At 33.3% G+C, this 26,913-nt stretch overlaps 1 protein-coding gene across 7 annotated transcripts; it reads left to right on the top strand.

Moving 5' to 3' along the window:
- LOC123684121 (anoctamin-1) lies at positions 1 to 21,016 on the top strand. Of its 7 annotated transcripts, none has more exons than XM_045623253.1 (9): positions 1 to 312; positions 8,785 to 9,037; positions 16,191 to 16,433; positions 16,951 to 17,093; positions 17,414 to 17,573; positions 17,662 to 18,645; positions 18,849 to 19,107; positions 19,366 to 20,007; positions 20,245 to 21,016. In XM_045623253.1, exons 1-9 carry the CDS (start codon positions 290 to 292, stop codon positions 20,349 to 20,351), a joined length of 2,814 nt encoding a protein of 937 aa, XP_045479209.1. In that variant the 5' UTR covers positions 1 to 289; the 3' UTR covers positions 20,352 to 21,016. The 7 variants fall into 7 exon arrangements, with proteins under 7 accessions (XP_045479209.1, XP_045479214.1, XP_045479212.1 ...); XM_045623256.1 differs by lacking the exon at positions 1 to 312 and adding an exon at positions 5,527 to 5,671; XM_045623254.1 differs by lacking the exon at positions 1 to 312 and adding an exon at positions 6,786 to 6,962.
- Positions 21,017 to 26,913: the final 5,897 nt, after the last annotated feature.

Here is a 26,913-nt window from a genome sequence, read left to right as displayed (position 1 = left end):
TGTCCAGTTCACTTCCATGAGTAAGCCCACTGCCGTCATATTATGTTGGGAACGGTTGAAATTGATCGGATTCAAAAATAGGCAGCCGTTCTAATCCAGACCAGCTCATCCAGCGGACTAGTTTTGAATTCGGCTTTGATCAGTCAGATCAGTGTAACGGGTTATGCTTGTGAGCTTGTGTAATTCTACATTTCCGCTGTTTGAACGAAGAGTAGAATAGGTAGTGCGCGATGTGCTAAACAACCTCGACCAATGTGGATTATAGCCGGTGTTTTAGAGGCTCTGCAGGATGAAGACCTTTGGCAAGACAGAGTAAGTAAACATGTGCAAATCAATCGATCTCGTACTCGGCTCATTTTAATTAAAATTTCAAATCTGTCAGTCGTCACGTGGCTCGATTTTGGTCTGACGAGTTATTGTTATGCTTGAAGGTATACAGGGATCAACTACCTTTGAAGCTGTTGTAATTGGTTGCAGATTCGATGTTAATCGAGTTATTATTGGATTATCATTCATAAAAATTCATGATTCATTGTATTATGAATTCAGGACAAATTGTGTTTCATTATTCTTTCAATGAAAATTTAACATGAATGAAATTGAATACATATTCCTAAAAACTACCAATATTTTTCGAATCCTCCTAAATTTTTCATTTATTGAGGGGATAAAGAATGGTTTTTATACAATTAATTGGCAAATATATTACACAGGAGTTAAAACAGAGTGTTTCTTGATTGGAGATACAAAGGAAAATGAGAAATTCCTTGGATGATTTTAAGATGAAAATCTTATGAACATGAGCCCACAAACGCTTTGTTTTCGAGAAACGGGGTGTTTCTTGTAGTCCTAATTTTTTGTGATTATATCAGTTTATCGAGTATTTATTAATCTTCGCTGCAGATTAGGTAAATAACTACCAAAACTCACAATCAACTTATTCATCACAGCTTACTAACTGGATCTTAACAATAATTTGGATTTTCTCCAAGGATTATTAAAGAATTTTATTTATTATTATTATTAAACAAAATTACAGAGTTGAGGTTCATTAAACCTATAAACTCTTGTTTGAAATTTTTTGCTCGATATCGGTAGCAATAATAACAAAACTACAAGAAACCAAAAAGTGTACTACTGCGGACCAAAGTTTCATTTTACATTTTTCTAAACTACCAGTGGTCTACCGAAAAAAAGTTCTGGAGGAAAAATATCAACCTGTAGATTTGTATTCATTATTAGCGAATCACATGGTGAAAACTTTGAATTAGAATATTTCTGCAGAATTCAAGTTGAATATTTCATGAAGGAAAGGTGCTATAAGAGAAAAACTTGAAAAAAATCAGATTTCAACAACCTGTTTATTTCGAAAACAAAGCTTTTGCGATCCTATGTTTATAGAACTTTTTTTTCTCAAAATGATCTGAGAAATCTGTCATTTTCGGCTGCATCTTTAATTTAGGAAAACCCTGTATAGTAAGTATATCCCACCAAAAGGCAATTTTACCCACGTTGCAACAGTTACGTCACTTGAAAGTATTAATAATATGTAGTACGAAAGTGTTTTTTTCCATTCTTCATTCAACTATTTTCTTTCAGAAAATGTCAAAATTTCATAGCCTAGAGTTAATTCTTGAAGGTTAAGTGACGCAACATTTTTTGTTCTTTGAAAAATAGATAAAAACGAGTTTCGTATATTGACCGTAGTCCTTGTAACAAATCTATGAACGAATTGCGCTTCCAACTGCTTGACCACCCTACCTCATTATCCAGATCTGACCTCCCTTGATTAAATCTCCTGGGAAAAAAAGGGCTCTAATGAAAGCAAAGATGAATATTTCTACAAAAAAGCTATTGAACAGTAAGAGGAGCGGTGGAGTACATAAATCACTTCTGGAGGTGACTATGTTGATGAATAAAGTCGAATATTTTAAAGAAAATGTGCTTTTACTGGTTGAACCCGGAAATGACATGTAATCTCTCTTAAAAATCTTATCTGAGGATGTCAATAGGACAAAATTTGAAAAAGTTTGTTTCGTCTTTCCTCGTATAAGTTTTTAACGCTCACTAAATTAATTAATTTTGTTCAATGAAAATAGTGATAAGGTGGCATTTTTTGGAAAAAAATATATTAATTAGAAAATGTTACAATATTGATTAATTCTTATCTTTCTCGTTTTAGATAACATGAAATACTTTTATTGTTGTTTTATATATGCAAAATTGATAACAAATGCGGATGTAATGTAAGTAAACTCATATTTCGAGTAAACAAGTATTAATTCATTCATAATCGATAAATAATCGAACATTGGCCTCATTTGGATGAGTATCAAAAAGATGTTTGTTTGATGTCAACTTTTTTGATAGACTTAAGGAGTATTACAATAAGATCGCATAAGATTCGAGCGCCACTTGCAATGTCATAATGACACATTGATCCATCATGAAAGATTGATAGGTGACATATGGAAGTGGGTAAACATGGGGTGTAACAAGATAGAATAACATCTGATTAATAAAAAGCAAAGCATTCAAAACGTGTCACTTTTTGATGTGCCTTGTGGTCTGTGAAAATCAATGAGTCGTTTTGCTTGAAAAATAAGCCAGGTTATGAATAAGGTAAGGTAATAATGAATGACAAACGTAAATATGCGTTTTCTAACCCATTTGAAATACTTACTTATAACTTTCGGGGACAATTGGTTACAGCAGGATGAGTTGGTACCTACACCTGTCATACCTCCCTTGAAACACCTTCGAATTGAACGTGTTCTTTCTTGATAGTAACGGGTGTTTTTTTTTCGAGGTATATAACTTTGAGTTGGCATTACTGTTCAAGATGGCGACCGATTTATTCTCAGCTGTCAAGTGATTTATTCTCAGTTTGGTTTGGCAATTGGCAATTCATCATGAATAGACTTATGCCTGAACAACGCTTGCAAATAATGCAATTTTATTTCGAAAATAATGGTTCTGTACGGAAAACGTATCGCGATTTTCATAAGCAAATTTTGTTTAGCGATGAAACGCACTTCTGGTTGAATGGCTACGTCAACAAACAAAACTGCCGCATTTGTAGTGAAGCTAATCCTCAAGTGTATGTCGAAACACCGTTACATCCAGAAAAACTGACTGTTTGGTGCGCTTTATGGGGTGGTGGAATCATTGGTCCGTACTTCTTCAAAAACGATGATGGCCAGAACGTTACATTCAATGGTGATCGGTATAGAGCCATGATTACTAACTTTTTCATTCCTGAATTGAACAAACATGGTGTCCAGGAACTGTGGTTCCAACAAGACGGCGCAACATGTCACACAGCTCGTGCCACAATCGATTTATTGAAAGACATGTTTGGTGACCGCCTAATTTCACTTTTTGGACCTCTGAATTGGCCTCCAAGATCTTGTGATTTAACACCGCTAGACTACTTTCTGTGGGTCTATGTGAAGTCATTGGTCTATGCAGATAAGCCACAACTTGACCATTTGGAAGACAACATTTGCCGTGTTATTGCCGATATAAGGCCACAAATGTTGGAAAAAGTCATCGAAAATTAGACGTCCAGATTGGACTACATCCGAGCCAGCCGTGGCGGTCATATGCCAGAAATCATATTTAAAATGTAATGCCACAAGATTATCTTGCGGATAAATAAAATTCATGTCAATCGAATAAACCATCGTTGTTTTATTGCAATTTAAAGTTCTATAGCTCTAAAAAAAACACCCTTTATATCATATTATATACAGGGTAGTCCAACACAAACTTAACACCACGATTTTCCGAAAAAATGAAAATGTGGAAAATCTCTCGGACTTTTTCGCTTTTCTCATCCTCATAACTTCAACCCTCTGAGGGGGTGACCACATCCTCTTGATTTTGAATTGGCAGAGTTTTTGCTATAACTAATTTTTGATGATCGTATCGAGTACTATCTGACCCTAAACTTCCGCTTCAAAATATCTATCGATAATTAAATAACAGCGAATATTTCCCTCCTGTCAAAAATTCTATGTATATGGACAACAATTATCGAAAATTTCAGCGAATATTTCCCTCCTGTCAAAAATTCTATGTATATGGAGAACAATTATCGAAAATTACAGCGATAATTGCATTGTAGGAAGCGAAACTGCACTGCGATAATTGTTCTGTTCATAGATGCATAGTTTCTATGCATCTTACACAGTTCGAATCTATGGCAATTCCATTCTACATCAGTTTGAAAAGTGATGTAACAGTTTATTCGGGAAATATTCCCCCGAATTACACTCGTGCATCAAAATGACCGGATAATTTCGCATTCCAGCGTGTTTTCTTTGAAAAACTGCATTCGGTCATTTTCTTTTTTGGAGAAAGAGCCCGACACCGAAGGTGGAGGGCTCTTTGCAGTTTTTATGACAACACGCTGTCATGCAAAATTATCGGTAATTTTGATGCACTTGTGCAATTACTTACGAAGATAGTGAAAGAGGCAATGTGGAATTCATCTCGAGAATATTATTCGTATCCGACACATTTCAAAGGTATTTAGTAGTTTTACTCTTCCACTATTTTACCTATCATTTCGTTATCGATGGATATTTTTGAGCGAAATTTCAGGATCAGATAGTACTCGATAAGATCTTCAAAATGAGGTATCGCAACACCCCTTATCCCTATTCAAAATCAAGGTGTTGTACTCATCCAAGTTAGGGTTGCCATTGCGGATATCCGAGAAGTGGAAAACTTTTTTCACCTCGAATCAGAAATTGACGGGTTCAAGCGATTTTTCACATTGTCATTTGAAAACCGGAAAATCGAGGTGTTAAATTTTCGATGGCTAACACTGTTTATATAAAAAAGGATCTATGGATATTATGTAAGGGCATCACGTTGAAACGACTGCACCAAATTGGATAATTCTTTTATTGTTGTGTTCATTACTGTCATGGGAAGGCTTATACAACAAAATATTTTCAAAAAACTCGTACGGAAAAGAAGAAAAAAGGCTTTCCCTTTTGCTCGGACTGAGCGAACAATCGTAGAGTATAATTTGACACTTCGAATAATGTATTTTGGGTTGCCTAACAGAACTTGCGAATCAGGAGCGGGCAACTAGTTTATTCTTAGAATAATTCAAAGAATGGATTGAATATTATTACGAACCCATTATTGAGCTTCATATTTAATCGAATTGATTAATAATATCTATGCTGAACTATCCTTCGTTGTTCCTCTTAGTTGGAGGATTGTATCTATGGATTTAATGACTGCAAAAGTCGTTAAGCTTACGAATTATCATTAAATTATCATGTATGTATTCATGTTATTCGATTGGAGCGATGTAGATATAATAAAATTCGTATGAAATGGCATCATTTTTACAACTATACACTTGTCATTTTCAATTATACAGTCACACATTAGTAATCAAACAGATTTATCGAATATTCAACACGCTCAATTTAACAAGATAAGTGTTTCCATGGACGTCATTCTCATTCGCCTGAAATTAATCGTTTTTTTAGAGAATAAAAAAGGTATCATTTGACTAAGCGATACCAATTGACTAACCTATAAGGAAATGTTGTATTCATTCGATTCGAATCACTCATTGGATTTTTATTATGAAGGAACAGTGAATGAAGTGAGCGAATATCAGAAAATGTAGTTATTTTTCTAGGTAAGTGCGATTGCTCATAGGAATTTCGTTTGTGTGTATTCTGTTCATAATTGTATCTTTCGACTGAGTGTTTGTTGATTTGAAGTTGATTTCAGAGTGGCGCTTTACTCCTTCGAGTGTATTTCTACTATTAACATAATAATGGAGATAAAACAGTGCATACAAATCTCCAGTAGTTTTTCTTAATTGACGATATTTGAATATATTATCTAATAACCAGGAAGTCAAGTTCTTTAAATTTTTTAGATTGAGCGTAAATTATTTTTAATGAGTATATAATGTGCAATTAAAATTTTGATATATCCAATGAATATTCTCCTGAACATATGAATGAACGATTCAGATTCCAGTTTTTATACATCAATAAATGAGACTTAAATAGAATTCCACTATAGGGATTTATTTAATCTGTTCTTGGTGTCATTAAGGTTGATAGATATTGATGAGAGATAAACAAAAAATCTATCTATTTCTGTGGCAAATCCGTTCATTCTGCAATACCTTATTGAACAAAATCGTGCGAGAATATCTCAGTTTTATACAGATTTCATAGTTATATTTCATTATTTTATGTTGGTACTCGGAGTTCTCTTTTCATGAATTCATTTATTATCTGTCAAATTTGTATAGAGTAAACAGTTCTAGAAATCGATATTTTTCAATGCAGAAATCACTAGACGATTTTCATGGGAACATCATAGAAACATATTATAATTAGAATAAAAATTCAATGAATCAAAGAAAATAAAGTATAATACTCGTACACAAGGCTCATTCTGATACTCGTTCATTCGTTGTTGAATTTTGAACTCATTTGGATTCTATAATGAAATATGGAGGAAAGTTCTATCAATAACTAATTATAAACGACAATAATTCTGAAATGAGTAAGTTTGCTGATATTTTATATATTTGCCAGCTTTTTAACACTATCTATAATTCAGTTAGGTTACATGAAAGTAATTTTCAACTGACGACTAACTTTCCCAAAATATATATATTTATTTTCGCTGAAATTATCAGACAATATTACGTAATAATTAATTCAGATAAATATTTTCACATACATTCACTCCGCACCTAACCTCGAAGAACTTTAAATACTTCAGTTACAGCTTTTTATGTTCGATTAGGATCGAACCAGAAAAAATGACATAATATCATAAACTGATACAAAAGTCCATGACCTCTTGGACCCAATGACTGAATTGATCATATAGAAATACAGAAGGCACATTTCAGTAGAGTCAATAAGATGTTAATTGTACCTACATATGTCGATTGAACGAAGGTAATTAAAACTGCCAAGTACTTGAACATCATTCGTAATTGAAGTAAATTATGTCTATTTGCAAGTTGGACATTTGCATATGTATATGTATTTTAAAGTGATTTTTGGTGTGATTTACTTAATTTTATGTGTATACTTCAACTTCTAATTTTTTTTTATTAAGTGACTTCTAATTCTGATTGAACGCATACAGTTTGTATCAGGTGACCTTATTTTCATGTTGAACCTTACTGAGACAAAGATTGGTTTAAAATTGGATGCACTGTTATTAGTGTTATTGAAGTTATCAAAGTGAATTACATCTAATTTAATCTGTAAGATATTAAAGAAGTAAGTACACAACGACTGTACCCTAAGTCTACTCAAAAAGACAAGTTCATATGAACGTAGGTGCAGATAGATAGTTTTCAAATACAGCATTTGAAATTCAAGAGAAAAAAAATTTAAATTGGCGTGAAGTTAAGCTTTTGCGTAGTTGTTCATATTCATATACAGGTACATCTTCATTTTAATCACATATTTGATTTCACGCCAAGCTCAAGTCAAGTAGTAGTTTTTCAATCTCAAGTTAAGTATTTATTTATCAAGTACTTGAATCATATCAAGCTACTTGATTCTTGGCAGTTTTATTGTGTAGTGTCACATCAATAGAAAATGATGAAATGATAAGGAACCTTGCAAAAAACACTTTATTAAACTAATTGTATAAAAGAACCAAAAATATTAACTTTTTTGAAATAGAAACATAAATTAAATCATAACAAAATAAACAATAATAAAAAATAAAGGTTTTCAATGTTGAGAAACCTCCAGGCTTTGTTTGATTTCATAATTTTCCATCCAGGATCTAAGACACATGAGGCATCTTAAAGATTTGTCGCCTAACCTATTTCGGTCTTTGGAACTGTAAGAGCAGCTCTGCCCCTGGAAAATTGTTTTTCAACAGGAGCTGAAGATGCTGGCGTTGATAAAAAATCCTTTGGCCAAGCTTGGAAAGATATTTCTGAAATAGCCAAAAGCTACCAATAGATGAGAAAACTACTAATAAAGTCACACTGGCGAATTCTGCAGTCTCTAGGCACTCGAGGAACCCTCTTATTTAGTCTAAGCGCTCACGAGATTGCAGAAATAGGTATATGTCGTGCGACGCGAGCATATCAAGCTCAAATGATATCAAGTAGCTTGATATCAAGTCAAGTCAAGAAATATCGAAAATCAAGTCAAGTCAAGCTCAAGTATTTAATTTCTTACGAGCATGGTTTTGAAGTCAAATAGTTGGTTAAAATGTCAAGCTACTTGGCTTGATGAATCCCTAATTACATTACAGACATTCTGTAGACCAACGCAGTGAAATTCATGCATTGGAAATGGGTGTCTCCTACTCTCTGTTGTTCAGTATGTATTTTATATATTTCCAGTTTATAGAAACTTTTTTTCTTATTTTGGTGAATACTACCACCTCCTGAAATTTTGGCCCACAACTGGGAAAGACTCTGTACACTTATATAATTGACATTCTGTATAATAATGCGGTGAAATTCATGCATTGGAAATAGGTGTCTCCTACTCTCTGTGGATTACTATTGAGAACCACTGGTTTCTCACAATTACAAACGAATGGAACAATGTAATACTTGCAATAAAAATCATGCGATCTCCAATATTTCTGTTCGATGATTCAGTTTCCCTCTAACCAATAATACCTAACCTTTCTCAGCTTCACACTAAACCACCTTGAGGTGCGTTTTGAGAGTTTGCCTTCAACCGCCACATCGACGTTACAATGATAGAAGCTCTATTAATAAAAGTTTAACGATTCCAGGTACAAACCCGCCATGGACGATGAATATGCCGATGACTACTACGATACCATCTCAGTCAACTCCTCGGTGCCGAACAGAAGAAGTGTTTCTTATGGACGCAGACCGTTCAATCGTTCGCAAAGTCAAAATACCGTATATTATTCCCTGATGAATCTGGATGGTGCCGAAACGTTCGAGATGAACGGGAGGTGGGAGGGGAAGAACAGAGATGGGGGACAGGAGGCCACAACGTATGAGAAATGGAGGAATTCGGTATTGTTTGAATATATTTTTCTGTATATGAAATTGTATATAAGTTTTGTATGTTTGAGCACAATGTCTGTCTAATTTTGACCCGGGATTGGTTGTATACAGAGAGTAATAAACATAGATAAAGGGATTATACACAAATTTTACATGTCCCCAACATGGATAGATTACGTTGTCGGATTGTGATATATTTTCAAATCCACAATTTGACTATATCGTTTTGAATGTTTATTATATTGAATGAAATACATTTCTTTGAGTGATTCCCGATTAGATATGCAAATTTGAATATTTGGAATCCGATATTTTTCCTAATTCTCACATTTATAATAAGCAAAATATTTATTATTTTCTGTATCTACCTGCTGAAATCCAAGGTTTGGCAACTTTTGCTCTCCTAGTGTCATCGGTTGTTTCATGTCGTTTTGCGCGCTTGAGGTTTGTTTTCTGAATTTCAATATATTTTGAGTTAATACGAAACGTTGATTCACTGTGGGATATAAGAAGTGCGTTTTTTTGTGGAGAAACTCGCGAATCGAGTGAAATGTCGCATCACTGATATGTTTCCATTTCCGCGCGCTTCATGTCAAATTTGATAGTTCATATTGGGAACAAAATTTGCTTACTGAAAATGACATATGCTCCCTCTTTCTATGTTTATTACTCTAAGGTTTTATACGATTAGGTTCAATTCACTGATGACGAATCCGTGGTCAAATTCAATTCTGTTCGTCCAGCCAGATAATCCTAGAAACGAATAGGAGCAAATATGTTCGTACGAAATTTTGTTTTCCTGATGAATTCAACTACTTATTCGATCTGAAAGAAATTTTGAAATAAGATGTAAAATATAACAATTTCAAGATCTGCACAATACAATAATTTGATCACATCACTAAATTAATTCAATATTCTACTCGAATTTCCTATGACTTTGATGATACAACTAATACAAAGTAATTATGTATTAACTATTTTTTTCATTTTGAATAGCCTGTTATCTGGGCAGCTGTCACTTATGAAGTTGTCATCTTTCGACATTTGGCAAGTAAAATAAACTCCTAAAAATAAAACGATACATGTTTCAACAACCCATTAAGATTGCTTGACTTGATATGCAAGCTACTTGTCTTGGGCATGACTTGGAATCAACTCGAGTTCAAGTCAAGTAGTTTTTCAATGTCGAGCATTTATTTATCAAGTACTTGACTTGACAAAACTTGAAAAACTATTACTTGACTTGAACTTGTGTTGATTTCAAGTCGAGCCCAAGTCAAGTAGCTAGAATAGCTAGTCAAGCCGTGAATCTCTAAACTATACTGGTCTATTCATAAAGTCAAGTATTTATTTATCAAGTACTTGACTTGACATTGAAAAACTATGACTTTAATTGAACTTGAGTTGATTTCAAGTCAAGCCCAACCCAAGTCAAATAACTTGAATATCAAGTCAATCCGTGAATCCCTATTCTCTAGTATAGTTCGTTATTGTGTAAAAGAAAAGTGTATGACTGCAATATTTCTACTAACAAAGAAGAAGTTATTCAAATTGTAAATTCTTTTGTGCAATATTGCAACTGCTAATCATCCAATTGATGAACAACTAGTAGATTGTATGGGAGAAGAATGGAACAGTGAAAAACTAAGAACAGTTCGACGCTTCCTTTAGTGCGATACAGTTCATTTTCTAACGTAAATCTCCAAATATCGTACTTTTTAGTGTTCACTAGATACTTATACTGCTCCATAAAAGTTGAGGATAAACAGAAATTTTGTGACCGTTTCAAAAGTTGCCAAATCTTATTATTATCTTCAATACTTCACCTCTTAAAATAAATCCCTAATTATTCTGTATTCTAAACTATCGATATTTTATTGCAATTATCAGCTTAACATTTCTGAAGTAATGTTCATTTGATGAATTCGTATCTTATTCGGTTACACCTTATACATAGTTGTGTCCCTCCATTGATTTCTGGGAGGGGTTAGTGCTCATGCTCCATCGTTATTTTTGCCAAATGCATTATAATTCGCAATCGTGCATATCAAGATAAATAAACACAGTTTCAATTTATAGTTTAACGTGATGATTTCTTATCGGTTTAAGTGAACCAAAAATGCAAAATTTTGCAAGATGATAAGCAGTGATTGACTCATCAGTGCATGTGCAAGTGTAGATATTGCATAGTTATTAAAATGGATTCGAATTCCAAGAACGGCGAGTCTTTAGTGGATGTATATTTGAATCTAACAGAAAAATGCACACACGTAAGGTTTCATCTGTTAATTTATGTGTAATTTATTACTGGACTTATTGACACAATATCAAAACTAGGTTATATTGTTTTTTTGAAGTGTTCTCATTCTGAGGAGGAAAGTTGTGATAAATGAATAAATATTCCATATTATGGAAACTAATTATGATTATTATTATAAGTTTATTATGAAATAAATCGTAGAAATTCGATGTCAAATATTAGGATTGACATTATAATTCAAAACACGACTTCTGGGAATGTCATAGCTTATATTCAACTGGTTAGGTTAGGTTAGGTTAGACTTTTGGGCATGTCATACCTTATATTCAACTGGTTATATAACTTTATATATTTATCTTTATAATTTCGAACAACCTCTTTGTTTACCTGGCAAAATCAGTCATTGATAACAAAATTTGTATATGTACATGTAGGTATATTTTATCATCTTCAAAGTGGAATCATTCTTGTATAATATGTTAATGAATAATACAGATATAATCATAAAATACATTTGTAAAGTAAAGTGGTAATTTGAGTTTTGAAAGGTATAAAAGGCCTTCAGCTATGAGTGTACGAACAGTTTGGTATTTTTAAGGATTTAGGTACCGCGTCAAATTCTTCTTTGTTCAATATTTCAATTTTTTTGTGAAAATGACAAAAGACGCTTGACATGAATTGCAAAATGAAGAACTGTGAACAAATTAAACGATAGATGAGGCTGAAGATCCACGTTATAGTATCGTAGCTAAGTCTGGTACTTTCTTTAAAGAATGTGTAATACCAATTTATTTGTAATATTCTCAGAATAAACGAACTCATTACAATTAGATTATATTGTTACAAATCAGTAGATAACCCAATTACTTTCATTTGTTCAAAAATATTTGAGGAAAGCAGTGACGGCGCTAGCTTTCAAGAATAAGGGGGCCAGGATTTTTTAAGCAGGGCCAAGAATTCCAGAACCATCTAGTTTATGTTGAATTCATATGGTATTTTTTGCTCATGCAATATTTCTGGGAAGGCCAGTAAAAATTAAGGGGGGCCCTGGCCCCCTTTAGCTCCGCCACTGAGGAAAAGGCAGTATTGATTTGGTTCTTCCTTAATCGATCAAATGAATTTTTATTTCTTTTACTGATCGATATTTTTATATCACTTGAAGTAACGTTCAGTTTCCACAAATTTCCACCTTAGCTATATTTTTAATTACATCTACAATACAATTATCTTAATCACTATAAATTGATAACAAAAAAGGAATTCATATCAATGTCCTGTATATCAAGTTGTGAATATATAAACTTCCCTACCGGAAAACCTAAAAATAATGATTTGCTTAACTTGCTCACTTGTACTTGATTGTTATATCATTATTACGGTTAGGTACTCAAAATGTCGAAGTTACATATATGGAGAAAGCACGTGAGAGGTATCATAAGGGTAATGTAGAAATTGGCTTCCAGATTTTTCTCGATTCATTTTTGCTTATAAACGCGGTAATTCTATATATGTACTTATTTCCATTGTAACTTCTCATATTTTTTTAGCGATTTTGAAACAATACACAATTTTTATTCGATCTAGTGATTTTATTATCATGTTAATGTTGAGTTGGTATAACTGCCTTTTAATGGCGATTCATGACCTGCTCATGGGGCAAACTGCAGAGCGTAAGTAAAAAAACAGCATTCCATTTATTTCTTCAATTTTCTACATCGCTCAATCTGAAATATCAACAACAACAACAAATCACAATGTTTTTTGATCGTAGCAATTAAGGCAAATAAGTCGTTTAGAATTGAGTATCTAATCATGTCAGAGAAGGAAAATAAAAAATTTTTTAGAAGAATTTTATTTATTTATTTATTATATAATTGTTTCGAGTAGAGGACAACCCTATAAACTATAAATTATTTTCATTTCCTGTATAACCGAAAGTATTTAGGGAGCACAAATATTTGAGCTTAATAGTTAAGAGGGATTACCAGCACGTGGCTTTTCTCGTATCTGGTACCCATTGGTACCCATTCATTTCCCCTCTGGCGCTCCTGCGATGATCAAACTTTGTACAGTGTACGGAGTTGTACATTCAATTCATCTTCTTCCTTTTTACGAAGCAAATAAGTAGAGGGAAGCACTATGCGATGATCGATTATATATTTTTCACGAAATATTATTTTTCCCTTTATTTAAATGAATTTGGTATTTTTTTTTTCACGAATTTCATAAAAATATATCAGTGCTTTATACAAAGTAAATATCATCAATTGTTTTGCGAAAAAGGAAAAGTTACCAATTTTTTGTTTTTGTTTTTCATCGCCTATCAGAAATATTTACTTGCTACAATATGGAGTATTGTTTAAGGAAATCATGTGAAATCCCAATAAAAATCGGTGATTTATCAAAAGAAATATCTCTAATTTCGTTTCAAACTGAGCAGCCACATGGTGGTGTTCCCTCTTAATATCGAATAATATCGTAATCTCAATTTCAAATAGAACCAGTTCTCCAGAAACATCCAATACGTACTGGAACTAGAGATATTCAAGTTTTAATGATAAAAATGGAGATGATGCAATGAATTCAGATCAATAATACATATTCTTTAAATAACTTCCGGTTCTTTTTCGCCATAGTAATTTCAAAAAGGATGCAGAAAAAATAGAATTTTAAATCTTGTTCCTCTGATATTTCCATTTTATTCATTTGCTCTTATTTCAACTCTCCAGTTCCTACCTTGCGTTTATATTATGAATATCTAAAAATAAATATTCTGCTTCTGCAATGATACCCGTTCATGTTTACTCATTATAAAAACCAGATTTACTGAGAATCAGTTGGTTCTAACATTATAAATTAGTCATTTTTAAACGTTCCTTCTCCGAACAGATCGTTCTGTCATGAATTTCGTCGAAATTACTGAAATTTTCGAATTTGGTGCCGGGGATAGTCTCGAACGATAAGGTTCGACTTTCTGATGAAGAATTCGTCCTAAAATTTGATTCTGTCTGTCCGTCATTCCAGCAGGTCGTTTAAACTATAACTTGTGGATCAAGAGACCTAAAAACTGAAACTGAAAAACACTTGGGCATTTATGAACGAGCATTCAAAAGCTCATCACGGCATTGGTTTCCATATTTTTTTAAATGTCCGAACAGTTGCCCAACTCAATAATTAATTTTATCCAATGAACTCATTTTGAGTACAATGGAGATAATGAGACAAACTTTAATCATCATATCACTCTGCTAATTAAATTAACATAGTCTCACTAACATCACGAAAATGGCACGGGAATAACGGCAAAAAAGTTGCGTAGCTGTGGTAACGAACTCAGTACAGTTCACTGTTTGGAGTTCTACCTGAAGAAAGATATTGAATTAGTCATCACTTCTCGAAAAGGAGATCTTAATGCATTTTGAGATAACTCCTCAAATACTTTGGACACATTTATCAACAATATCCTTGTTTTTGTTTGTTCATTAGTGCATCTTATGATGTCGAGAATATCTACAGTACGAAAATGAATTCGAATAGTGTGGTGCGTTCGAAGTGTTGTGAAGTTTCAACTTGAAATTTAGTGTGCGAAATGTGGGATATACTCTTGAACGATTTGGGTGTTGCTAAAAATAAGACGGAGGTGAGAATGTTAAAAAAATAACTATTGATTAGAAGTTTACGTATATCTGTTAAATCGATATGAGATGTTGATAGAGTGATGACCTATGGTGTTCCAAATATCCAGCAAATACTACGAAGGATAAGATTTCTCGTTATAGGGTAGTATAATCGTATATAACTTCAATGTTTTATAATTTTAAGGCTGACATAACATAATCTTAAAATTTAAATTCTCTAGCACATTCCCTTCGAGATTTATCGAATTCCGGACAGACATTCTGAAAATGTGCTACTACCTTAGTTTTTTGAATCTGCAAGAATGCAAGAAAATTACAAAAGAGAAGATCAATAAATACTGAATAACAAGTTTGGATTAGATATAAGCTAATACAAGAAGCTAGAATCTTCTTCAAAGAAGCAGACTAAAGGTTATAATAACAAAAAAATCGTAGTAACAAAGCAAAAATCTCGAGGTGAAATTCTTCGGTGAATGCAACATCTGATAAGCGTTATGTGCGCCCGCAAAAATTTTTCTCAGGGGGGGCAAAATGAAAATTATTGAAAATCGATTAGGCGTCCAGGATTGTCATTGAAAACCGGAAAATTGTTGACAATCCATTACATTCCTTTTTTCATGCCCTCTGGATTGAGGAAGTATTATTGAGGGTGTTGTGCTGAAAAATGAGGCAATCAAAATCTCAGGGGGGGGGGTGCATGCCCCCCCCCTGGATGTGAACAAGTTCAATAATAAATATTTTTCTTTGCTGTTGAATTTATCACATCACTTATTGGTCTATTATGCCCATTCTTCACCAATCCTTGAGCACAAGCATCCTCTATTATAATTTTTCTCTCGATTGTGAAGAGTTATTTCGAGACCTTGATATAAAAATACCTATTTTGTATTTTCACATTAATTTTATGTCAATTTTGTCATTAGAAAATATAAAATTACATACTTGTTTTTCTGAATAATTGTATTTCATGATTATCAGCATATATTTTTTCCAATCAATGAATAGATAATATGTAACGAAAATTACTCATGAACGCAAATTTCCTTTTGATATTCTATAATTTTATCGGATATTGAAAATAAAGTAGTTTATTAATTAAACCCATCAAAAACTTCTGAGAGTTTTTCTCAACAATAAAACATTAGGTACCTTCTAATGGTATCTATCAATCAAAATAACTTAAAATGATCATAGCTCCTATTTTGGATCTTCTATGGAGATAAATCTTGGATAGATTTTCAATTATGGTTTTTTCTTACAGAAATGGAACTCATTTTCAACAGGCGAATCCGTGGACTACGTGTTGGCCTACGAAGACATCACAAAAGCTGGTCATGCGCACTTCGAAGAAAAAAGAAAAATGTTTGAATTCAACCTACAACAAGCCGGTCTTCTTCTGGAAAGAGATGAAACCCAGACAATCCACTTCGTTAAAATTCATGCACCAAAAGCTGTTTTATGTCAATATGCTGAGCTTTTGAAATTGAGGTTACCAATTAAACTAGTAAGTACCTATAGATATGTAATAAAATTATAAATGATGTTGCTTCCGAGTGTACCCAAGGTAGACGGAGCTATGTGGTCATTTTTGAGATGAAATTTAATAATTTCCGCACGCAAAAAGCATTTCAGACTATCCTGGTTTTGTGTCGGTCTGTCTGTTGGTCTTGTTATCCACAGACCGTCCTAACATCTGAGTATCCTGTTTGGGTTGTGAATGGTTCCATACGAATTTCAGATTTTTCTGATAGAAAGTACTTTTAGAGCATTCGCAAACATGATATACACGTTATTTTCATATCTCGAGTTTTGCTGGTCTGATTTTGATAAAATTCATTATGTATGTTTGGACTAGGTCAATGGTGATTTCATAGAATTATTTGGTGCCTTGTTCAATTGTTCATGCACAAACTAGGAATTCCTGGAAGCTTGACAGTTGGCTTTCAACTAGTCTGATGATTGTATCCATTAATTTCATTTCCATTGAATTCTTGCTGATTTTCAAAAGTGTTCTGTTTCAGAATGATAATGAACGTATCACAAATGTATTGACGAAGACTCTGAACAAAATTCTGGATTATTGTTCTATTAAACTGGATAAAACAATTTTTCCTGCTGAACAATACAAGCTCACTTTCGAATATAGCAGAGATAAGGATTATTTGTAAGTATTATAATATCTTATATCAATTTTATTCTGGCAGTTGCATCAATATTTTCTTTGACGGTTTCTGGTTATTGTGATGACAAATGTAATTTTCCACAATTGATTATAACAAATGCTATCAAATGAAAATAAAACAGAACAAAATTTCATCCAATCTTTTTACCATATCCTGTATCTCACATTGAAGGGATCTTTTTATCCACAGACTCGAATAATAAGAAATAATATTCATATTCAATGGTTTCAATGAGCTCGAGGATATAATAAACGTATATGCAAAATTTACACGAAATGTTATGATGAATTATTGATTTCAGGTTCGATTCAAGTGCTAAAGATTTCTTCAAAACTTCAACTAGGATAATGATCATCGACTATATTTTAGAGAGAGAAAAGTACGGAGAAGATGTGAATAGCAACGGAATAAAAAAATTATTGTCAGATGGCGTATACAAAGCAGCCTATCCCCTTCATGATGTGGGTAAATTAATTTTTTCAATGTTTCCACGCCTAGTTTAATCTCTCTCATATACGAACATTTAATGAATTATGTTGTCTTTTTTAGGGTGATCTCAACAGGGAGAACTCCAAGAGAAAACTATTACTAGATCATTGGGCTTCAGTATCACAATGGATCAAGTACCAACCTATAGATGAAATAAAAGAGTATTTTGGAGTTAAAGTCGCTCTCTACTTCACATGGCTCGGTTTTTATACCCATATGTTGATACCGGCAGCTATGGTAGGCCTGCTATGCTTCTTGTTCGGCATATTTTCATTATACCAAGACGCTGTGGTAGACGATATATGCAATATGGACATCATCATGTGCCCCAGATGCGATAAATACTGTGATTATTGGAAGCTAAGCGAGAGCTGTACCTATGCCAAAGTTCAGCACTTCATAGATAATCCAGCTACAATATTTTTCGCTGTTTTTATGTCGTTTTGGGCCACCCTCTACATGGAGTTATGGAAAAGATATAGTGCAGGCATAGCTCATCGATGGGGATTGACAGGTTTCGATATTTTGGCTGAACCACCAAGACCTGAATACCTGATGAAGCTTGCCAACGTTAAAAAAAGAAAACTTAATGTGGTCACTTTGGTAGAAGAACCAGCAGTTTCTTACTGGAAAGTCAAACTACCATCAATGATCTTCAGTTTCTCTATTGTTCTGTTGTGGATATTGTTGACCCTTAGTGTTGTTTTCGGCATCATAATATACAGGATGTCCCTGATGACATCAGAAGTCATTTATTCCTATAGCATCAAATATACAATTTATACTGTACCAGTTATTGCAGCTGTATTGAATTTGATATGTATACAAATACTAAGTTTTTTATATGATAAACTTGCACACAAATTGACAGAGATGGAAATTCACAGGACACAAACTGAATACGATGATAGTCACACGTTGAAGAGTTACTTGTTCCAGTTTGTGAATTATTACTCTTCAATTTTTTACATTGCGTTCTTGAAAGGGAAGTTTGTGGGTTATCCAGCGAAATACAACAGGATATTTGGATACAGGCAAGAAGAGGTAATGCTCTCGTCTTTTATAAATAGAACATCTAGACATAACCCTATTTGTACCAGTAACATAATATACTTACTTGGCTGCAAAAATTAGTTATATTTCAAGTATTATTTTTTTTAATCAAATGAAATAGGGAAGATGAAATATGGATTATAAAATATCAATTTCAAAACATATTTAATTTTACAGTAATATTTTGTCCACAGTGTAATCCTGGAGGATGTTTGATGGAACTCAGCATCCAGCTTGGAATCATCATGATTGGCAACCAAGCCATGAATAGCTTAGTAGAAATGACCGTTCCCATACTTGTCAAAATGTACAAGACTTTCAAAGTCAGCACTGGCATTGAAAGAGCGGAAAAGGAAAAACACCAGGTTATAATTTGCTGTAATCAATGGACTGAAGATTACAAACTGAACGACTTCGACGAAACTTGTTTGTTTCAAGAATATCTCGAAATGGGTATGTATCAAACTAATCATGTTTATTGGACTGAATGTACTTGCCTTGATAAAGTCTAAATATACTGATCCGGCATCAGTTCTTCTCTGGAATTTTTGTTATTCTTTTTGTCCACAAAGATTTCAACTGGTTTGAAGGGAATGTAGGTTTAACTCGATCTTAATGTTTTACGGTTTTAGAATGAAAAGTTCACAATTCAATTCATTGGAATGTTGAAGCAATAACAAATATAAATTAACATTTATGCATCTTTTTCAGTGTTGCAGTATGGATTTGTAACAATTTTTGTGACTGCATTTCCTTTGGCGCCCTTGTTTGCCCTTGTCAACAACGTGTTTGAGATGAGGCTAGATGCGAAGAAGTTCATCCAGTACTACCGTCGACCAGTACCAACGAGAGTGAAGAACATAGGAGTATGGTACCAAATAATGACCACAATTGGTCGAATATCTGTGATTTCAAACGCCTTCATTCTAGCATTTTCTTCTAACTTTATACCCAAACTAGTCTACGCAATGAAACTTAGCGAGGATCACAGTGAAAACGGTTTTTTGAACCACAGCTTGGCAGTTTTTGACGTTAGAGATTTCGAAAATGGCACAGCTCCCGAAAGGAGTGCCTTCTCGAATATCACAACTTGTAGATATGCTGAATACAGGACAGGACCTAATGATGATCCGAGGTACAAGAGACCTCTTATCTACTGGCAAGTGATGGTAGCCAGATTAGCTTTCATTGTGGCGTATCAAAATTTAGTGAGCTTTGTGATCATGGCTGTGGAATGGGCCATACCAGATGTGCCTAGAAGATTGAATGACCAAATAAAGAAGGAAGCTTACAGGACCAACGAGATGATTCTTCAGTATGAATCTCAGCAGGCTAAGGAAAGAGTGAGAAGAAGTAAGTAATCAGGTATCATTAAACCAACAAAATTCCCAAAAATGTTTTTCCTTGAAAATAATCTGGTTCAATCCCAACATCAAGTCTACCAAAACTACTTCCAATATAATAGAAATATGTCTTTGATAAAAAACATTTTTTCTTATCCTATAAATTTTTATTCACTGAATAATTTTTTTTAAATTCATAGATTCACAGACGTTAGAAATCTTCATTGAATTATCTTTTTTTTTTCAGGATTCGTTGATGGACCAAGTAATTCCCAAGATCTTTCTTCTGCTACCGACTCTAGGAAAACTCCAAGCAATAGAAGCAGTGGCGTATTTTATGATGCTGTTGCGTGATACAATTAAAACTGAAATTCGATACCCAAATACCAAAAGAGGACAGTGAAATGTACAAGAAAAGAAAAACCATAAAATCTAACTGCCCTTATGAACATTATCGAATACTTGCCTAAGTCTGATAAATAATAAAATAACAAATTATTTTACTTATGCCAAAATTTTAATTCGAATCTCGGAAAAATTCGAAAAAAAGCAAGAGAAATAATTTTATCCAGTTATTAATAATTGTTGTATTTCTTCAAACGAATAAACATTCTCAGGTTATTACGTTTAAAGATACCTTCATAAGAATTAATTTCGTTTAATATTAATGAATTTTAATAATTCCCATCTTTCGAAATATACAACTTTTCTCATTGAACAATTTTTAATCACTCCTTGCGGATGTTGTTTATACATGCATGAGGGAATTTATCATAATTGACCACATGAAAATTCCAAGTCAGCTCATCACTTACTTTTTTTTTAACAATTATCGCTTTTTTCTGAATTGTATGTTTTTATTACATATTTTCATTTTTATACCCTTGTGATATTTTGTTTTGTTTGACCAGAACTATGCACTTGTTGTGAATTTTACTTGAGATGTGTGCTGTATAGTTTTATATTTATAAAAGATGAAAAGCCTACTTACTATTTTCGAATAAATTATTCTATTATAATTTGCTTCTTATTCAAACCTTGTGCATATTATGTAAATCGATTATATTACTGAATTACTTCTTGGTATTTCAACAAGTACAAATACTAATTATTCAATAAAAAGAAAAACTCTATATGAGGAAGATAAACGGTAGAGATTAGTTAATCACTTTTGAATTCTTAATATGAAGCTTTTTAAAAAGTCTTGGGCCTAGCGCACAGATGACATAAGTATCACTTTTGTGTCTCGTTTTTACCAATCTTCAAAAGATCAAAATCTCGGAACCTAAAGTTCAGTCTGGATCGAGATATTGAACGTAAGAAACGCTGTATTCGTTATTGTTTGAAAAATGGATAAAAACGAGTTTCGTCTATTGATAAAATAATGTTTTTTGATGGAAAAAACACCGTACAAGCAAAGCAACGGCTTAATAAATATTATTCATCTCTGCTCGACAACAACGGTTTAAAGATGGTATGGTACAATCGTAAAATGAATTTGCTACACTACACCCCTTTGTCAAAGAGAGCATCAGCTGAATGGAAAACAGTCGATGAAAGCCGCACAAAATCACAAACATCAGTTTCCAAGTTTATGGCATCCAACATGCGTGGTATATTGTTCATTGACTATATGTATCTTGATAAAGATAAAACCATCAACAGTGAATACCGCATAACATTATTGGATCGATTGCAGAAATCAAGAAAAAGCGTCTTCAAATGCAAAAGAAAAACCATGGTCAAATTTCACAAATTACGCTTCCAAACTACTTGACTATCCAGCTTATTCTCCAGATCTATGCTCCAGTGATTACTGGCTTTTTTTAGACCTCAAAAGGGGAAGAAATTTAGCTATAGTGGAAGCAAAGGCGAATTCTTCAAGAGAAAAGCTATTAAAACGTTCTATTTTCGGATTTGGATTAGCCACGAAAAAAGAGATTGAAAATGTGTCATTTGTTTCCTTCTAACACCAATAGTTCTTGAGATCCTCTCGATAGATTAAGAATTCTGCTTACTCTGTAAATGAATAAACGACAATGTATTAGCTGTGGTAAGAATGAATCCACTATTTTTCCAATATATGGCTTTAGTTATCTATATCTTGCTTTGTATAAGTCCGACCGGGTTCCACTAGATGGCGTTAGAAAGATGAGATTTCGTACTACAAAAACTGCTGTATTAGTTTTGTGATTAATTGACTCTGTTTAGTTTGAGCCCACGTCAAATATGGACACTAGCAACGAAGAAATACGCTATATTTTACAGTTTTTTTTTGATCTAGATATCGAGATGCAACACGCACTGGAAGACCAATTGTAGAAAATGTCGATAAAAACATGGACTCCGACCGTCATGTAAGCACTGTTCTTATTGCCCAAGAGCTAAAGATTGCACGGAAAACCGTTTGAAACCATTTGCATAAAACTGGTTTCAAAAAGAAACTCGATGTATGGGTATACCACACGAGATAATATGAAAAACCTCTTGGAGCGAATTTCCATCTGCGCAACATAATCAAGCAATTTTTTATCGAAAGTGAGTCTTTTCACGGTTAAATGACATCACACTGCACTTTCTAATGTTCAAAGGGAGGGAGTTCTCTCAACACCATCGACATCATCCTGAAGATCTCAGCAATCATCAACGGACCTGATTAGCAATTCAGAGTAATCTACTTTAAGGAGGAAAAACTTGACAAATATAAAAAAAAAATATCATTTTGGAAAATGATGAACAGAATTGGACCAAGTATAGAACCCTGTGGAACACCAGAGGGAATCATAAACCCAGCCGACCTGAAACCGAAATGCTGAACCAAAACTCTTCTTTTCGTAAAATAATACAAAATATATTGCACAAAACCGAGAGTAGTAGATCGAACTCTTTGGAAAAATCTGTATAAATAACATATCAACTTGGGAAGATTAAAACAGTAGTTATATTCAGGTAATCTTTTGGTTCAATGTGGAAATATCTAGATTCAAAACCGCATATAATTATGAACAATTACTGTGATGGAGGAAATCTTTTGAATCTCCATCTATGATAATTCATTGCAATCATCAGAATATTAGGCATACTAATTGAAAATCCTAGTTGAATTTGATTGACTTAATTTACCTAGTTCTTTCGTGATGAACTCAGAAAAATCCATTTGGTATATCTATACTTCTGTTTAGTCATTTCCTGTGGATGGACGATGTGTTTTTCGAATCGGCTAATTCGACATCACGGATGAGTTTGAAAGAGACCAATTACCTACGATAATATGAGTTACGTAATGGGTACAATGTTGAATCGAATGGAATATTTAATAGCAGTTTTAGAACAAGTGGAGTAATAGGTACCAAAAAATAAATTGTATAAAACGCACATGTTAATTAGATGTCTTTGTTATAGCCCAATAATTTCTATTAGTTCTTTTCACCGAAAACACGGTCTGATAGATTGGGTCCTATAATAATATCAAACGAATATCTATTATTCAAGCTTTCACTTGTATGCACTTTTGAAACTTTCAAAAGTTAAAGGACAAAAAAAAATTGAAAGGAACCCTCACACGAAGAAAACGGTGGACATATGGTTAAAATAATATAATATTAATTATTGAATTCTTGTTTTTTTCTACATAGCTTCTGAAGAATGGATAAACCATAAACCTTCAATAACGTAAACGGGAATCAGACCATTCTTTGGAAGAACACGAGATTTTGCGCTATATTTCGGGAAATAACTGAAATAAGCATTTTAGAGCAGTCGCATGTGTTACACTTATACACTATTTTTTATGTAAACTCTACCTGACCTCATCAATGAAAAAAAATGGGTTCTTATTTGAAAAAATGAGTTGATTTGTGCATTATAAAGTTATTCTCGATCGAACATGTCATCTTACGAGCTAAATTCTCGTCATTTGCGGGAGGTTTTAATTTTCTGATAAATGATTAATATGAAGCAATCTGCGGCTGAATACATCGAATGCTCTCAAATACCTAGAAGATGCAAGAATGGAGGCATTACATGATCAAGACTCGTGTTAAACTTAACAAGAGTTGGGAGAATCATTGGGAGTGACGCAACAAGCCATTTCAAAACGCCTGAAAATCATATGAATGATTCAGAAACAAGGAAATTAGGTCCCGTCCGTGTTGAAGCCGAGAAATGTTGAACGGCGTTTGTTTGCTTGTGAACAGTTTCTTGCAAGGCATAGACGGAAAGGATTTCTCCATCGCATTGGCACTGGAAAAATCATGGGGATATCTCGGCTATGTTTCCACGTCGACGGCCAAACCGAATATTCACGGTTCCAAGGTCATGCTCAATATTTGGTGGGACCAGATCGGCGTAGTGTTTATTGAGATGTTAAAATCGACTGAAACAATCACAGGCGATCATTATCGAACGCAATTAATGCGTTTGAGCCGAGCATTGAAAGACAAACGGCCACAATACAACGAGAGACATGATTTTACAGCATGACAATGCTCGACCCCATATTGCGAAAGTGGTCAAGACATACTTATTGGATCGGATCGATTCGTGAATCGTTTTAAAAGATGACCATTCGTACGCTGCCCGAAAGATGGGAGAAAGTAGTGGCCAGCGATGGACATTACTTTGATTAATAAATGTAGGTATAACCAGATTTTTACAATAAAGCCTCGAAATTCTGAAAAAAACGGTAGAAGCAAAGTTTGTACGCCTATGTAAATTACTTTTTTTGGCGTCCGGGATGTGAGTACTTCCCGGACGCTTTTTCTCTGAGAAAGTAGCATTTCCCGGCCTAGTCCGGAAAGTACGTACTTCCCGGACTAGGCCGGAAAAGAATCACGTCGTTTGTGTCATTGTGAATATGAAAATCTTGGTAGGTATATTTTTAATAAATGCCATTACCATAGCAACCGAGAAAACGGCTGACAGTTCTTATGAAATTTGTTATCAACAATTTGCATGTTTTTTTATCGCAGTCGCAACAAAATATGGAAAGCAGCAGCGATAGTATTATTCTACACAGTTGACGAAAAAATATTGTACGCAACACGCCCGAAATTGTTTTTTTTGGACTCACAATTCGTCAAAATTCTATTCGTCCAAAAAAAACCCTATTTTTCGGACTTGTTACGTAAATTACTATTTTTCATGTGAAAATATACATAGCTGAATTTCGTCCTTTCAAAACTAATTATACCCAATCATTTTTAAAACAAAAATTTTTATGGACAACACATTTTTCCAAAACGAACCCAATTAAGATATTCGGACCCTGGACCTACCGTTTCAAGTCTCTAGCACATTCTGTTCGAATAGCTGAATTGTTCGAGACCACTCTCGGCTCAAAATTGGAGAATCACAGACATTTGAGCAAAATAATAGCAGGACGTTTTTTTGGCATAAGCTTATAAAAATTAATCAGAAACCATTGACACTTAATTATATATCCTTTTCCGATGCAAACATGTAATATAAAATTAAAGGATTAGCTGCCATAATAAATCCAAATGATAAAATCCGCCCATTTCATCACTACATATACGCAATTAATTCAACTAATCTAATTAAACATTAATAATTTAATGAATATGGGTGAATGGAGTATATCAAATCGCTATGAAGGTTTCATATATGCAAATGAAGAACTTTTGCAATCTTTCAAGGAAAGAATTTCCAACTCAAATTTTAAGTCACACTACTGGAATATGCTAATATGCAGAATCCAAAAATCAAATAGAAAAACTGAAAATCTTACTCAAATTTGGCACAAAATGGAACTCATATAAAACAAATATATTTGATTACAATGTAAGTTTTCTCTATTAGATATTAAAAAAAGGAGAATAAATAATATAGGTTCATGATTCAAAACAGTCACTTCGGTTTTTCTTTCAATCAGGACATAATTATAGTATTACGGTAGTTTGCATTTTGCTTTTAGACTAAGAAAAGTAGGTAAGTACAACATTTAATTGGTCGTTTATCAAAAATAATCATTGTCGAAGACTTCAATAAATATAAATTATATGGCGACACAGTTTCAACACGTCATTGAGTTTTTCTTATAATGATTCATTCAACTATACATTTAACTACCTATTTTGAACAATTACCCAACAATCAAATCAAATAAAGCAATCAAATTCACAGCCACAGGTATCATACTACTATTATTTGGATATATCAAAAACTTGTAAATTAATATAATAGACCATCAGATCGAACAAATTATGTATCATACATCAAACGAAACGAAGATAATCATCGGACTTCCAATTCAATATGGAATACAGTCCAAAAGGTGATGTGTGAATAGGTTAATCGTCAACCAAAAAAATGTTCAATCAATGATCGCCAGAACCATACTCTTTTCATTGATAATTGGATTTCCCAAAAAAGTTTCTATTCTTATGAATATACTCAGAGATATTTGGAACTTTACACCTGGAAGAAATAATGACTTTAACACAGTATTTGTAGTCATACATCCGAAATGGAATGGAGAGATTTTTAAAATTGAAAAATAATTCATTGATGAATTTTTTAGGAATGAAATGCCGTAAACTCGACAACTCTAGAAAATTCAGGTCTTTTTCGAAGAAGAAGATATTTCGTTTCTTAAAGAGTTTTCGAATCAGAAAAAATTTTTCTTGTGTGAAAGCCATATAGCCAAATTTTAGGATGACTAATAATAAGTTCCGGCCTAGCGCACAGATGACACAGCCAGTGCCGTACAACTTTTTTTTCTCGTTAGAACCAAGCTTCAAAAGATGCAGGTTGGATCAAGATGAAGTTGAGTGACGCTACATTTGTTATTGTTTGAAAAATAGATAAAAACGAGTTTCATGTCATCAACATATCCAATTTTAGATCAGAGATGATTTGAGAATTGTCAGGTTTCATACCTCAATCTACAAAAATC

This window comes from Harmonia axyridis, chromosome 7 (genome assembly GCF_914767665.1).
Source record: "Harmonia axyridis chromosome 7, icHarAxyr1.1, whole genome shotgun sequence".
Classification (NCBI taxonomy): Eukaryota; Metazoa; Arthropoda; class Insecta; order Coleoptera; family Coccinellidae; genus Harmonia; species Harmonia axyridis.
Note: the sequence above shows the minus strand (reverse complement) of the source record. Positions and strands in the feature narration are given on the sequence as shown.

Excerpts from the sequence above, each read along its gene's own strand:
- LOC123684121 (XM_045623253.1), top strand. The coding sequence starts at position 290 with ATGAAGACCTTTGGCAAGACAGA. Across the intron at positions 17,094-17,413 it reads AGCAGAGATAAGGATTATTT|GTTCGATTCAAGTGCTAAAG; the intron begins GTAAGTATTATA and ends TATTGATTTCAG. Across the intron at positions 17,574-17,661 it reads CAGCCTATCCCCTTCATGAT|GGTGATCTCAACAGGGAGAA; the intron begins GTGGGTAAATTA and ends TGTCTTTTTTAG.